Source organism: Primulina tabacum, chromosome 9 (assembly GCF_025594145.1).
Source record: "Primulina tabacum isolate GXHZ01 chromosome 9, ASM2559414v2, whole genome shotgun sequence".
NCBI lineage: Eukaryota > Viridiplantae > Streptophyta > Magnoliopsida > Lamiales > Gesneriaceae > Primulina > Primulina tabacum.
This window is the reverse complement of record NC_134558.1, coordinates 33,158,543-33,174,936: the sequence shown is the minus strand read 5'-3', so window position 1 is coordinate 33,174,936 and position 16,394 is coordinate 33,158,543. Positions and strand designations below refer to the sequence as shown.

General features: G+C 36.6%; 1 protein-coding gene across 1 annotated transcript; it reads left to right on the top strand.

Annotated features, from left to right (window-relative positions):
* The first annotated feature begins 824 nt into the window (after positions 1–824).
* On the top strand, positions 825–15,447 carry LOC142555321 (serine/threonine-protein kinase TIO-like). The gene is given in 24 exon segments (XM_075666141.1): positions 825–973; positions 1,192–1,313; positions 1,418–1,492; positions 1,654–1,746; positions 1,857–1,931; positions 2,131–2,223; positions 2,462–2,525; positions 2,627–2,711; positions 6,419–6,491; positions 6,562–6,630; positions 6,719–6,790; positions 6,917–7,016; positions 7,140–7,286; positions 8,777–8,915; positions 9,475–9,646; positions 9,987–10,085; positions 10,175–10,723; positions 11,101–11,731; positions 11,734–12,254; positions 12,813–13,046; positions 13,793–13,936; positions 14,132–14,212; positions 14,336–14,524; positions 14,982–15,447. Coding segments are annotated over 23 exon segments (4,038 nt in total). The 5' UTR covers positions 825–973; positions 1,192–1,223; the 3' UTR covers positions 15,225–15,447.
* The last annotated feature ends 947 nt before the right edge of the window (positions 15,448–16,394 follow it).

Sequence of the window (16,394 nt, the reverse complement as noted above, 5' to 3'; positions counted from 1 at the left end):
TAATCTTAATAATCACATTTACAGTTTGAATCACCAATATCTGAGTACAATTTGGGTGAAACTGAGCACTTTCAATTAGGAAATTGAGTGTTTAGATGTAGGGATAACAATCGCCCAAGTTCTGGATATTGTTCGATTAACTTAAATCGTACTAAGGTATAAATGAATTGAAACATTCCCCATAACAAACATCAACGAAAACCAATTAATCCAATTTAGAAATATTATTAGTAGTAAAATCGAAATGAGTCTGGACACGTCTTTAAAAATTATGTTTTTAATAACGAATCTTTTTTTTCATCCGCACACATTTGTACAAAGGTAAATGAATTGAAAATCTATTTTTAACCACAAGGAGAAAGAAGAAAAAACCAGCTCAAAATGAATAAATGGAGGGAAAATAAGAAGCGAGATAACCACCGTGCACCAAACATAATCTTATAGATCAAACAATATTACAGCGGTCCCTCGTGAAGTGTTCGAGTTAATAGAGTAAGTGAACATTTGATCAATAGTTAGGAGTTCGATTATTCCTACCAACAGTTTCTCGGAAGAGCATGATACACAATATTTGTCAAGTACGGTTATCTTACTAGCGCTGATTTTCAATTTATTTATTAGTTTAGAGATTTATTCAATATATATTGAAATTTATGACAGTGAATTTCATAGTCTTAAAAAAATTATAATACAACGAAAAAGTAAATTATTTATGAAAATAATCTTATTTTATGCCTTGAAATATTTTTATCATAGGGGGCGAAACGACGTCGTACAACGTCACGCAGCGGGTTTGCCTTCATTTGAAATATTTGAATTGATAAAAAAATAAGTAAACGGACATATCGCAGACCCTCCATTTTTCCAAATCTAAGGACTTCACCCCTTCCCGTCTTTTCTCTTACACTCGGGAAAACTTGAAGTTCAGATTCGATTTCAACAATCTACTTCACAGTCATAGTGAATTTTCCAGGTGAAAACAGATGTCTTTTGTGCTTTGTGTTCGTTTAATTTCCTCGAACTTAATGCTTCCAATCGCTATGCATGAAGATGATGACCTGTTGATGGACTAGTTTAACCGATACTTGATTATAGAGTGATTTTATCTTAAGTTGATTGAAATGACTCAATCGTTGATGTAATCTGGGTTAAGGCTCTTGGTCTTACTTCCTGATGCGTGGTAATTTTTAGATTGTGGTATATTGTTGTCAGAATCAGCATAAATGGGTGTCGAGAATTATCATGTAATAGAGCTCGCGGGAGAGGGCTCGTTTGGTAAAGTTTACAAAGGAAGGCAGAAGTTCACTGGCCAGGTATTATCTACTTTTTTGTTTTATATTTATATAATTAATACACCGCTGTAAATCTATTTATCCGTTCTTACTTCTTACTCTGGTTTATGCCAAAAAATTGACAGACGGTTGCTATGAAATTTATCCCTAAACATGGAAAAACAGAGAAGGACATTTTGAATTTAAGACAGGAAATTGAGGTATCTATCATGTTTATTCTTATTCTTTTTTCTATTGTTGATTTCCTTCTGTTAGTAGACTAAGCGCATGTAATTTTATGTTTGCATTTTGGTATTTACGTAAAATTTTAAGGTTTTGCACGTGGCCATGTGCTAACTTTAGCTGGTTTGGAGCTGTTCAGATTCTTAGAAAGTTGAAGCATGAAAATATTGTAGCAATGCTGGATTCATTCGAGAGCCCGCAAGAGTTTTGTGTTGTCACTGAATTCGCACAAGTAAATACCACTTCTTTTTCAAATTATCTCCATTCGATCAATTATTTTGCTACGATCCTGTGCACCGTAAGGGAAAATGAAAGTTACGTGCATAATGTATTTTATTGCAGGGTGAGCTTTTTGAAATTCTCGAGGATGACAAGTGCCTTCCTGAAGAACAAGTTCAAGCAATTGCTAAACAGCTGGTACTCAGTTTCTTTGAGCTATTGCTTTATGCATCTGACTCATTCTGTACAACTGTTGGTAATAAGATTTTAAATCTGTAGGGGGAGTATAATGATTTTGTCCTTTCTGTTATTGGTACTGAAATGGTGTCCACGTGATTTAGTCACTCTTGGATACAAATTCTCCTTTTGGTATATCATTTTACTGGTCTATTTTTAGGTGAGAGCATTGCATTATCTCCACTCGAATCGTATCATCCATCGTGATATGAAGCCACAAAACATACTCATAGGTGCTGGATCCATTGTAAAGGTTTGTATTAAATGTTTCCCTTTTGTCTTTCTTTGCTGTTTTGTTGTTCCAAAGTTGATATTATGAGGCATATTTTCATGTTGCACTTTATAATTTTTACAGTCTTGCATTGACCCAGGGTTGACATTCATGTGTTCTTGATCATCATGAATGGGAACTGTTTTGTCCTATTGTTTAATGATTATATCAGCTGCATGTCTTATTTCCTTTTCTTTTTTTTCGTCAAATTGTCTACTAGCTTTGTGATTTTGGTTTTGCACGAGCAATGTCTGCAAACACAGTTGTCTTGCGGTCTATCAAAGGTAAGGATGAATCAATAGCGTTGCCTATGCCGTTTCTGTGATTTTATTGACAGCCATGTCTAGTGGCTTCTGACTTTTGTTTCTACATATTTTAAAATCAGGAACTCCATTGTACATGGCCCCAGAATTAGTACGAGAACAGCCATATAACCACACCGCCGATCTGTGGTCCCTTGGTGTTATTTTGTATGCAAGCTTCCTTCTTAAATTTTTTGTGAGTTAAGAAGAAACAATGACTTGTTAGCTGTTTCTCCTTTTAAAGTTACGAAGAAAAAAATTTCGGTTATTTAGTTGTATGTTAGGATCGAAAATGTGTTTAGAGATAGACGAATAAAAACTTTTAAATTTTTGCTAGACTTTAACAATTTTTTAGATGTTAAAGTTATTTCTTGAATGACTAGACTTTGCTAGACCACTAAAAAATAAATAAATACGGAAACGGTTCAGCTAGACTAGTGATAAAGTATATATATTCAATACAAGCAATATTTTAATAGCACGGTTAAAAGAGATTAAGAGATCAAGCAAAATAGTTTAATAGCAACGGTTAGGGTGATTTATATTCTGACAAATTTTTTTTTTTTGGTGATAACAAAAACAAGCTGCAAAACTAGATACAAATGTTACAAATAAACATTTTAACAGTTTAAGAATAGATAAAACTCAAGACATCAAATTGTTCTTCTTTAAGATAATGAAGAATATTTTTACAATTTATGCTTAGAAAACCTAATAAACTTACAGAAAAAAATCCTATATTCTAAAACTTGAACGGCTGCTTCCACCTTCTCTTTTTCGGCATCTTCATATCCGTATCTTGTTTTCTAAGCCTTTCTATTCTGTTCTTCGGTTATCTTGTAATCTTCCCCTATTTTTCGCATCACCACGCTGCATAAATTCAAGAATTTCTTGCAACTGACTACTAAGAGTTGCTTGGATGTGATCAAGCCGGGCATCCACATGATGTTTAACTTGAGATGTGGCCCGAGTGTTCAATATTCATACCGACGGCTTGTTTTTTTGTTGCGGATTGATTGATGGCCATCATTTTGAAGTTGTTCTATATGGAACTGAGCTCGGGGAGAACCTGTTTCTTGAAGATTTCGAAAGTTACGGTATGAGCAAAATGCTTGATTTCAAGGTTGGTCATTGATTTTGACATGTCCTTCTTTTGAGAAAGATTTACTTAAGCATAACTTGAGGAGTGTTGGTCTCGTCAAACTCGGAGAAACATTTAGATTGATTTGCGGAGAAGATTCTTCTTCGATGTAAGGTTCCAGAGGAGAGGAAGTTGTCTGAATTACTAACTCTACACCAAATGGATGCGCAGAAAGACTTGTGTAGATTCAGCGGTTGGAGTAGTTACTTGTGATGTCGGAGCTTGTGCGGTTTGTACAAAAACAGGGTATTGATAAGCCACTTCTTTCATTTGTGCATCATCAATTATGAATGCACTATGGATTATCAACTCCTTGCCGGTCAGATTCTTTGGAGAAGTATTGCACTGGCTAGAGTGGAAGACATTGATTCCATTGTTGAGCTGTTCTTCTGTATAGACACCTTTTCTATCATTTGGTTGATCTTGAGGCAAGAGAGATGAATGGTTCATGTTGGATTGATCAAACTCAAACTGGGACCAAGAACGAATAACTTCATCCACAGAGATTAAAGACATATCTGGGAGATCTCAGGTCTGGTCTTTTGTAGATGGAGGAGATAGAGTGGTCAGAGTTGCTGAACTGGTTACTAGTCATTTCTTACAGGAGCTCAACTATTGAAAGATTCTCAACAACAATGATTGGTTCACCGATTGGAGTTTCCTTGACAAGAACTTCAACCTCAGATGAGGGCTTGTTTTTGCCACAGGTATTCTAACCGCTATTTCTTCCATGTCAGCATACGGCAGCTTGAGTTTCTGCCTCTTGATTTTAACAATCATGGAGATGGAGAGAGCATCCATCTCAAGCTGGCTTATCACCGCAACATCTCTGGCTGTCAAACAGTGTGCATCAAAATTCTTTATTTTTTGCATGATAATCTTCTTTATCACACTCTCTCGCGTTCCATTTTAATGGAATCTCGTCGTTGCAGTGCTTCAGAAATCAAATCGGTTTCTGCCAAGTGCAGAATCTTGTCTTCCAGTTATGCAATCGATTTCAACTTCCTTTCTTCTGTAATTGCTAAGAATGAACCACTGTCTTGCAATCCAAACATTTGTCAAATCAGCCAAGCCTTTTCCTTGCAATTCTATCAACTCACTGCATTGCTATGTTGATGGCGGCTTGAGCATTTGAGAGCTTCATCGGCTCGACCAAGATTGAGTTGCCACTTCATCTTTTTCCACTATCTTGACTGGAAATGGGAACGACTGGAATGGGTGTTGGGCAAAACGGCTCGGAGATGTGCTTAATCAGCTTGATTTTCTTGACTTTGGGCTTGTTCGTCTGATTCTTTTTGCATTAAAGACTTGGGTGAGAGGGACCATTTCTCAAGCATTTTTTGAATCAGTATCAGAAGAAAGAACCAACTTCCTTTTGGTAGTTTTGAACATGATGTCCGACCAGTTTATGTTTATCCGAGAGGCGATGGTGGCCATGATCATAAACTTCTCTGTCGTTATTTTGTCAAAGGCCCCAATCTTTGCTAGCAAGGATTTACTCACCAGATCAGCAAACAGACGGTACTCTACATTGAGGTCTTTCTTCGAGTTGGTGGGGTATGATAATGGTGCAATTGAGATTGAGAACTCTGTCCTCCAGTGTGCAGAATTCCCTTTCGGAAGATTTTCACAAGAGTCCAGACCGACGGCTGAAAGATCAAACATTTTGGCGAACAACTCTTTGGAAGTGATAAGGTGATTCCCTTGAGAGTTCACATGACATTTCCATGCTCCATCTTCGCATTTTCAAAGAATTCATTGAGCTCCGGCTTGGAGACTTTGGTGTTGCATCCCAAGAACTTGCAAAAACCAGAGACTCCAATATCTTGAACATGGTGACCATAGTTTTGTCAATCACAAAGATCATCTGAACTATCTCCCAACAGAATAGTCTTGTCGCTTTCAATCATCGTACACAACATTAAAACTTAGGGTGATTTATGTTCTAACATTGTGTATTGATAAGCATGCTAACGTCATTTAGTTAGCTTCTGAATGATTTCTAAGGGATCTCCTTGGACTAAAAAAGCATGGACAACACTTTTCTCAGTACCTAGTATCAGATGGAAATGATCAAAGCAAATGACAGAAGCAGTGTGAATGAGGAATCTAATGCAAACGACTGACTCTAAAAGCAGTATTAAGGAGAAAATTATTGCAAATGGCTGACTCTTATGACAAAAAATTTGCCCACCCTTGTGTGCCCGGATTGCTAGAAACATGGTGTTTCGATCAAAGCAAATGACAAAAGCAGTATGAAGGAGGAATTTAATGCAACTTACTCTAAAAGCAGTATTAAGGAGAAAATTATTGCAAATGACCGGCTCTTATGACAAAAAAATTGGCCACCCTTGTGTGCCAGGATTGCTAAAAACATGGTGTTTCTTCCAGCAAATGAACCAGGTTTAATTACGCTAAAACAAATAATTTCCACTCTTGTGATGTTCCTTTTGCATAGTATCAATGATGTTTCTTCCCGCAAATGAACAGGGTTAAACTGTATTAAAAGCCTAAAACGAATAATCATACTCCTGATGTTCCTTTTGTACCGTTTCAATTTTTTATATTTTTGAATAAGGGCCATCACTCATGGAAAGATGATGGTTAATAATCAAATATGTCTCAAGAGATGCCTGCCCCTGCTGTATTCAACTTTATGTGAAATCTTTCTTCATTTTGCTTGCTAGTTTATAGTCGTCGTCTTGGCTTATCTAGAAATCCATATGCTATACAGATATGAACTATTTGTTGGCCAACCTCCATTCTATACGAATTCTGTGTATGCACTTATCCGGCACATCATCAAGGTAATCACTTTTTTTCTGTTTTATTTTTCACCATGTTGTATTAATAATATTTTTTTCGAATTTGTTGCAGGATCCTGTTAAATATCCAGACAACATGAGTTCAAACTTCAGAAGCTTTTTAAAGGGTTTACTGAATAAGGTAGAGTTCGCTTAAACAAAAATGTATGTGCAAGGACTTTCTATTTTTCATAATGACTCTTTTATATTACTTTCTTCCTCGGTAACAGGTTCCACAAAACAGACTGACATGGCCTGCTCTTCTCGAACATCCATTCGTTAAAGAAACTCAAGTGGATGAAGTGAGATTTGTCATTTTTTCTGTCCGTTGTCTTTTTCTTGATGCTCCTCCCATATTTTTATATAAAAGAGGCATGTTTTTTTAAAGTAAAATAATCATACAAATTTGTGTCATCTATCATAACCAGGAAGTAAGTGCCGCGACCACAGCATCTCCACGAGGCTTCGATGCAGCTTTGAGGCACGAAAGGAGTGTTCAAAAGCCACGTGAATTTGTTGTACGAGAGAGTATGCTCTTTATTGTCTTTTAAAGTTATTCAGCGAATGTTTTCAAATCCAGAGAGTTAGTGCTCAAGTCAATTATTCTCCAAAGTTATATCTTGAAGTTACCTATGGTGGTATTTACTATAGGTAAAAATTATTCTCCTAGTCATGAAAGTGAGATTGTCCAATGCTCTCCAACTAATATTCAATCGAAAAGAACTAACTCTACAGTTGATGCCATGCCAAGGGAGGAGCTTCCAAATTTTCCACGTAAGGATGGTGCTGCACAATCAGGTAAGTTGCTTTTGATAAATTTTGCACTCTTTCGCTTTTTTTTTTACACATGATTATGCTGTACCCAAAACTTTCAGGTTGTATTTTGGCAATATGTGCATTTTCCAAAATTTCAAAAATATTCCCTTAACGTTGTATCATACATCGGATTTATTGTTGCAATTATGTAGGGGAGCTTCAATGTTATCTTTTTACCCTGATGGTACCTCACAAAAGTGTTTTATTTTTTCAAGAATGAGCTTATCTATGTCTTGATGAATTTTAAGAAACGGGACTATCTTATACCCATTATGTAATAGCTCAAAAACTCTCCTTTGCTATTTGGTGCATAAACATAAAAATCACTCCATCATCTGCGAGGTTTTAAAATTCGCTATGCACTAGTTGGACGCCAGCCTAGGGCACGTTAGGCGGATTACACGACATCAACATAATAAGATGTAGTTTGGTATGTTAGGGCAAGACAACAAATTGCATTTTTTATTCGACTTTGGATTAGGACATTTCATAGTTGTCAAAGGTGAGCAAGGCGAGAGGCGCCACCAGGCGTGGGCATTGCGCCTGGGGCTGTCCCACGCGCACAGCCCCAGGCGCAACGATTCACAAAGGCGAGCCCAGGAGGGCTCTGGCGCGCCCGAGATTGTTTTTTTTTTAAAAAAATTCAGTAACAGAAAAGTTGCATTTTCAAAATGCAACTTCTCTGTTTTTTTTAATATTAACTTAAAATGTAGAAGGCCCTAACCCAACCCAACCCCAAACCCAGACCCTAGCATGCCCAGTTCACAAATTAAATAACAACGACAAAAGCAGAAGTGTGCAGACTGCAAGAGAAGCCAATAACGTGATATCGTGAATATTTCATTAGTTTTAATATATTATTCTAATTTCTAAAATACATATTTTTTTAAAAAAAATTAAAAATGTGCGCCTTGCTTTGGTAAGGCGCGCGCCTCGCCTTGCGCCTCAGGCCATGGGGTTAGTACTGGCATTATGCTATGTTTCAATTGTACCACTTTCCGGAGAGCTTGGGTTTATGCTTTTTAAGATGTTATGGACAATGCTAGATTTGTCCGCATTTTGGTCGATACACTGAGATTTCTCTTGTATTATGTTTAACTTGTTTTTCATGATCTTTCATAATAATATCTGGATTCTGCACACTGTTCTATTCTATGGTCATCATTTCCTATAGGGATAAAATAACTTTCATAGTCTTCAATAGATAATTCACTACTCCTTCCCCCTTGGGCAGTAGCTATCTGCTACCTTAAATGTCTTTTGCGCCTGTTTTCAGTTCTTATATGTCTTTGCTGCTTTTAGCATTGTGCCATATAAATGATGCTTCATTAATGTATTTGTTATTTCTCTTGAAAGGTCAAGTTTGATTGGTTGCATTATATGGATAATGTTTTCTGTGAATCATGGTTTAACTTATTTTAATTTGGATAATATTGTATTTTAAGTGGCTATATGGCCTCTTTTGTGCTCAGGGTGCCAAGTATTGGATCGACTGGAGAATAATTCACGAACAGTTAAGGGTGCAAATTTAATTGGTCAAGACAATGAAGCATTGGCTGCTATTATGCAACCACTTAAAAAAGTGTGCAGTGGATCAGAAAACTCTTGCATGTAAATCAGTCTTTTTTACAATCAGCAAGTCTATACTATGCCTTTTGGTTGCTGTTTATTTTGCTTAATGTATCTGCATGTGTAAACTATCTTATTGTGTTTTGAACTAGCATTTAGTGCCAGTTTGCATTGTTAAAATGATTTTGAAACTAAGTGATAACTACCTTGTCATTCAATTTAGGTTTCCTTGTACACAAGCATGATCTAAAGTTAAATATCATTTCTTAATTGTACATGATGCTGTTCTATGAGAGCGTATATGCAAGGAGGATGTTATTATTTGAGAAGCTTTTGTGAAGAGATGGAATCAAACAGAAAAGGATATTTTGCTGCTGTTGGATGTCTGTATAACTTGTTTAGACCCTGTATCAGCAGGACTACTATGAAGTTTATTTTTGCTTTAAATAACTTTTAATTTGTTTGTATGCCAGCTTCTTAAAGATCATATAAATAATATTTTGAGGGGCTGCTTTACATACAATATCTCATCAGTTTTTACTGGATAAATTTTAACTCTGTCTCAACTGAATGTTACGTTTCCTGTCATTTATTTTAAAAGGAGTCTGGACGAAGTTATTTTGAACCAGTCACTGAGAATCCTTTCAAATTTGATCGCTGCTGAGGCATTCAATTCAAGCAGTATTTTGGATGAAATTGTCGGTGGACTTCTTGGTTTTGCTTCAGCCATAGTTCAATTTAAACCATCAAATGGAAATGACTTCATTGCAAAGGTACATCAAAGTCGCTCTTGGTTATCATGAATGCCTGTGAGTGTGAATCAGTTTACATGTTTAATCTTTTATAGCAGTTTGTGCGGAAAATATTTGGAATTTACTTTGTGAAATGGGAGAACATTGAATTAGAAGCCAGTCTCTTCTTGTAAAGTTCTGTGTACGAGGAGCGGAAATCCCCTCTTTCAGTAGTGAAATATAATTGTAACTATTTAAATTAGAGCACTTAGTTCCATATAAATTACAAAAATACGCTTGATTTTTCATTTAGGGAGTTCTGATCATTTGTTCAAGCTTGTGGTAGTCATTATGAGTGTTAATCTGCTTTATTATATAACAGAGCCTCTCAGCCATAAAAAGAGTGATATATGATTGTGGAGCTGGTGTCAGTGATCCTTATTTCAAAAATTGTGTTACCATGGTTGGATTGTATTCACAGGTGATATTCATTTCTTTGCAATTATCTTTGTTCTTCAGGAAAAATCACATTTGCTTGCTTGATATACTCAGAAGTTTTAAATTCTGCAGGTGACAAGTTGCAGTGATGATGAAGCATCAGGAAGAGTTCTTTATGAGTGCACTTCCTGTGTTGCCATCATGTTATCTCAAGTAGCACAGTCTCTCAGAGCATCTTCTGCTACTTCAACGCCTGAGGCAGCTTCTGCTCCTTCGGTGGTGAATAAAACTCTTCAACAAATTTTGGTCCATGCTAAATCTTCGGATGTGGTGGATTATTTGTGCTTATGTTTGGAATCATCAGGCTCGAGTCTCATATCAGGCTCGACGACTTTGTTAAAAGCTGCTTGTGAGGCCTGCAGGGGAATTTGGTCGCTCATTGATTCATTTGAACTTCTATCCATGAAAGAGAGATCTTTGTTTCCGCTAAATTCTTTGCGAAGCCATTCTCTACTCCGACTCGACCTTAAATGCCGTGAAGAGGGTTTCTTGCATGCATCAGAATCAAGAGAGGTCACCGATGTCATTACCAAAGCATTTCTCAAGTCGAAATCCATACAGGTTGCTGTTTTCTTTTGTCTTCGCCAACGCAATGAGATTTGTCTCTGTGCCGTGTTGCAGGTATTATTGTTCTCTTGCTGATTTTGATGTCTTCCACGTACCTGTGTTTCTTGGAAGTTGGATGTGTTAGCTTCAAATAATCATCTTATGTTGGATAACGAAGTTCAGTAGTATAATAGGTCTTTGATCAATTAAACACAGCTAGAAAATTTTCATAACCAAATGCAGCTAAAACTAATTCCTAAGCATCAAGTAATCTGCAAAATTAAAGTTTTCTATTTACCTACTCTATATGCTTCCCATGTACGTGTGAATGACAACATAGTTATACACATGCTCCACTTAAGCAACATACTCTTTAATTTTTTCTCCTGATTATTAAACAAGGCACTTTTTTTATTCATCTTTAAACTACATGACTGATGTGCTTTATGTAGCTTGTCTTGAGAGTTTGCACACGCAGTGAAGTGGTAGTAAATGTTCTCTGTGGTTTGCCAAGTAAACTACCTGTGATGGCAGTTGTTAGTGGTGGAGGAGATGGCACAATAGTTTCAGAGATCTTCTCCGTGCTATCATTTTGTGATGTTACTGATAAAGAGATAAATGGAGAAGCAGATAATACAAAACTCAAAGCAATGGATACCCGTATCTTAGTTATGCATTCAAGTCTTGTTCTTGCCACAGTTGCTCAAGGTCTGAAATCATGTGGAAGAAATTCTGCACTGTTTATGCTGACGGCATCTTCAGAAAAGCAAAAAACTCGGCTTTCTACTCTAGCACACCATTTTTCCTCAGATGAAATGACACAGTTGCCACTGCAACCTGCTTGTGCATCTGCTATGCTGGCTCTTTCATCCATTCTGTCTCTTGAAATGGGAAATTCGGTTGAAAATGCCATCTCTGAAATAGCTCTTCCTTTAATTCCCCGAACACCGACTTTGTGTGACTATCTCAGAGGTCCAGCAACTGATGAAAATGCTATAAATCTCAACATGCCAAAGGGGATGCTCACATTCTGGCATGGCATCAGGGATGGCTGTGTTGGGTTGTTGGACTCCAGACTAAACTGGGAGGACCCTTAGCTGTGCAACAGTTGTGTGCAAGCAGTGCTCCAGAGCTTCTTATTGATTTATTGGCTAACAATGTTTCAAATGCTTCTCAACAAGTATCTGTCTGCCCTCAAGATCAAATAGGATTGTCGCCTGCTGGGGTTGTTAGGACAATTGCTTCAATTTGGCAATGCCTTTCTGGTGGAGTTTCCACATTTCGCCATATTTTGTTAAGGACAGAACATGTCAAGTGCATCGCAGATTTATTATCCGACACACATCTTAAGCTTATTCGATCATGGATTGGACCTGGTGGGGGAAAATATGGTGTTAGAGATACAATAAATTCTGTAATTGACCTCTTAGCATTTCCATTTGTTGTTGTACAAAATGCACCTGGTCTTCCATCTGCTACTGCTTCAGTGAACGGTGGTTTCCTTCTCAATATGGGCTCTCCTGGTGGGAAGGTTTGTGCTGAAGATAAAGACATGATGAAAGTGATTCAGACGAACATGAACTACTATATAAAAATACTTTTGGAGGTCAGCCTATGCCTCTTTCTCAGTTCCCCTATTGTTTGTTGAGCAGCCCATTGGCACTAAGTATAAGTACAGCTAGATTTAGTTTATAGGCTAAACAGTACCCTACTACCCTATACTTTCTATCAGATACTTGATTTGAGTTTCTGTACTTTTTATATTGTTGTATGCTAATTTGACGGGGAGCAATTTTCGGAACCTAAACGTGACACTGCTGTCCTTTTGGGAAAGTGACCAATGCTTGGAGAACGTGTGCCATAGAACATGGAGATGGGAATGCTTTCATTTTTCTGCTTCTGAAGTGTAAATTGCACATTATATTGGAAAAAAGTTCTGTGAGGCCAGTTAGGTGAAATTTAACTTCTAATTGGACATTGTACAAGTTTCCTTGATATGCAGGAACATTTCTTTCTTTGTTTTTTTCTCTTGCAAGCATGACCAGAACGGCGTGAAATTAATCTGTGCTTGACTTGAAATATTCAACCAAATGATTCATGACTCTTTTGAAGTGAAAAATGTGGCTTTGTAGTTGATATGATGCAGTTTGCTTTTGTACCCTAGGTTGAAGTGCCAGCCATCATTCTCCGTTGCTTGGACCATATGGAAATTAAAGATGTTTCCAGGCCAGTTGCTTTTATTTCCAAACTATCGAACCAACACCCCCTAGCGGTTCAACTAGTAAGCAAAGGCTTCTTGGATCCAACCAGACTAAGAAGGTTGCTTAATGGCCCCTGCCCTAGAGAAGCCACTGTGGATTTTCTTATGATTGTTTCTGATTTAGCTCGTATGGATAAGGTACTTCTATTCCGTTCTTCTACTTGGGTAATTTTGTAAAATTACATCTTGGCACATAATGAATTATGTGAAGTTTTTATGAGTCACAAAAAACTAGACTAAAATGGCATAATTATTACCTCGTTGGCATTTTACTGGTCACATTGTCTATACCTCATCTGCCTTACAGAAAACTAGCAACACAGTAAAACGAGAAAAATATGCATAGCTAAATATTTATAGTTCCTACTTTTCTTGTGGTGCTTATGGCAATGTAACGTGGATTTCCAATATTTGAGGCCTTATTTATCGAGTCCATTCAGGAAGGTTTGCTACACATACTTCCTAGATCAGAAAACTTAATGACCTGACCAGAAAAAACACTTGTTGGTCAGCTGTATTGCATTCGTTGATCGAATGTTTGTTTCTCATCAATAATAGGTTCTGAAGTTTTGATTTTTTTTAATCATTCTGATCTCTTACAGACTTTAACCTGAACTTAATGTCTCTTGGACTTGGTTGTCTCATTTGTCCTTGAAAAGGCAACAAAATGATTTTTCTTTGTGACTGGTTCTTTATTCTGCTCATGGCTGAGTTAAAAAGTATATCTTCTTACTATGAAGATCTCACCACCTTAACTATCCACTTGTAAAAAAATCATTTGTGGATATAGTAATTTCTACCTGATTTTCTATACGCAGATACTTTCATTATTGTGATAGTGAGGCAGGTACATCGGAAATTTCTGATCACAATCGTTCCTGCAGTTATTTTATGAAAATATCAAGGCAGCAGATATCATGGAGGCTCTGAAGCACTTTCTAACGCATGAAGATCCAAATATTCGCTCCAAAGCTTGCAGTGCTATTGGTAATATGTGTCGCCACAGCTCCTACTTCTATGGTTTACTGGTATAGAACTCATGAAAACGCCAATGGACACTTGTATTTTCTAATTTATTGCTGCTTTTTGATCTTGATAATCTACTATCCATTCATTAATCACTACGTTAGGTTTCTGGATGTGTGATTCCAACAAAGTGTGGTGCATTTTCTTGTCTGGTCACAATTATTATTGTAACTCACCAGCTGTCATTTTATTTGAAGGCAAAACATCATATCATTGGCGTCCTTATTGATCGATGTTCTGATCCTGACAAAAGAACAAGGAAGTTCGCATGTTTTGCAGTAAGTATTGTATTCCCAACAATCTATTCCTCAACAATGTCACCACTACATTATCTCTATTTTGTTTTGTGGCGAAGTGATATTGTTTTAGACTAATTAATGAGTATATGTCTTGAACTCCAGGTTGGAAATGCTGCATATCACAACGATTCTTTGTATGAAGAACTTAGAAGAGTCATCCCTCAGCTGAAAAACTTACTCCTCTCAGATGAGGAGGATAAAACGAAGGCAAATGCTGCAGGTGCTCTTAGTAATCTTGTTCGGAACTCCAACTTGCTTTGTGAAGACATAGTTTCCAAAGGAGCCATGCAGGTATTTTCAAATTCTTCCATTCTCATATGATAAATATCGCTTATGGTGCTGTTTTGCACATGCTAGTTCATTTTGGCGTTAGTCAGATCTTTTTCCCCATTGAGATTACTGCAATCTGGTCCTTCTGGCGGTCATCAGTTTGTTTAAAAAATATGCCTCTCAAATGTGATGTTTCACACATATTTGGCCATCCTCTGTCATAAATAAGAAAGATTAGATTCTATTTTTATTGTCAATTTCACTGTAGTTTCAACCATGTGGGAATGATGATGCTTTTGTATGAATGACCTGTTAATGGTGGAAAGAAATAGCAGCAGTCAATATCCTGATAACTATGTCACGTGGAAGTCTTGGGAACTATAATGCCACAGGGGTGCACTGAAATTGTCTTGTAAGTACTGATGTTATCCCCATGCGTCTACATTTTTCATAAACCAAAAAACCATTATCATTTCAGGCATTGCTAAAGGTGGTGGCCGATTGCTCAAAGGTGGCATTGAACCCAAGAAAGGATGCCTTAAATGAGTCACCCCTAAAGATAGCATTATTTGCGCTTTTCAGGATGTGTGCTTACCCACAATGTAGGCAATTCATTCGCTCATCGGAGTTGTTTCCTCTAATAGCACAGCTTCGACAATCGCCGGAATCCGCCATTGCCAATTATGCATCTGTCATTACCAGTAAAGCATCGGAATCTTGATACCTGATTAATGTTACAGAAGTAATTTTAGCCACAAATTGTTACATTTGCGCTGTTGGAGATGTTTTCAACAGCCCAATTCCATTTACACAAGGATTTGTAAATTTTTTGTCTGATGACATTATTGTATGTGTATAAGCATAAGCTAGCTGAAGTCATTAATCTTCATCTAGCTTTACCTCAAATTCTTTTAATAGCAAGTATACATTGCAATTTTTGATTAGATTTTAAGGTTTAATCTTATAAGTTTGACCATTTTGAAATCTAAAATTTTAAACTAGTCGATTAAATATCCTTAATAGACCACAAATAAAAGAGAAGAATCCCAATTCTCAACTCAAAAACTAAGTTATCTTCGAACTCAATTATTTTATTTTAGCGCAATACTAACTTGAAACATAGTGCAATTCATGTATAAAAAATTAAATCTATCTCCAACCAATCAATTTAAATTTCACACTAAAGTTAATGTTCTTGAAATATTTCCTATTATTTTATCTTCAACAATTATTGCAATTTATCATTATTTTATTTCACAAATGATTTATTAAAACATCAATATAAGAAATTCTTTGTGACATCCTGTCTTGAAACTAGACCTCAAGGAATGCCACATTACCTAGGAATACCTCATAAGAGAATTCTGTCTCTTTAGAAGTATACAGGCAGTAATAAGAACTATTAAAGAACTTTATTAGCGGAAGCGAAACATACAAGTACTAGTAAATTACGATAAAGTTTTACATGTCCAACTAACATAGACGGTAAGAGTAACAATGAAGTAAACATTTCAGACAAACTGACTCATAAACTAAATGACTTATTATGCCTTCCAGCAATTTATTCAGACAACAACTGGCGGATCATACATCGACATTTCTTTCTTTATCCAAATCCTGGTTACTTGGCTCTGGAAATTACAATAGATAAAGAAAAATAGAGAGGTTAAGTCTTTAAAGACTCAGTGAGAATTAAATAATAATCAATATGATGTTAAATTTAACAGAATGATATAATAGACAATAGGGCGAGCATCCGACAATATGAATGCACAAGATAGAAAATATGATTAGCAAGAATAACGAGCCAAGTGAACTAATATACCCGGACCAAAGTCACGTTGTTCAATGGACTCAATCTCCAGACCAAAGTCCGTTGTCCAGGGCTCCG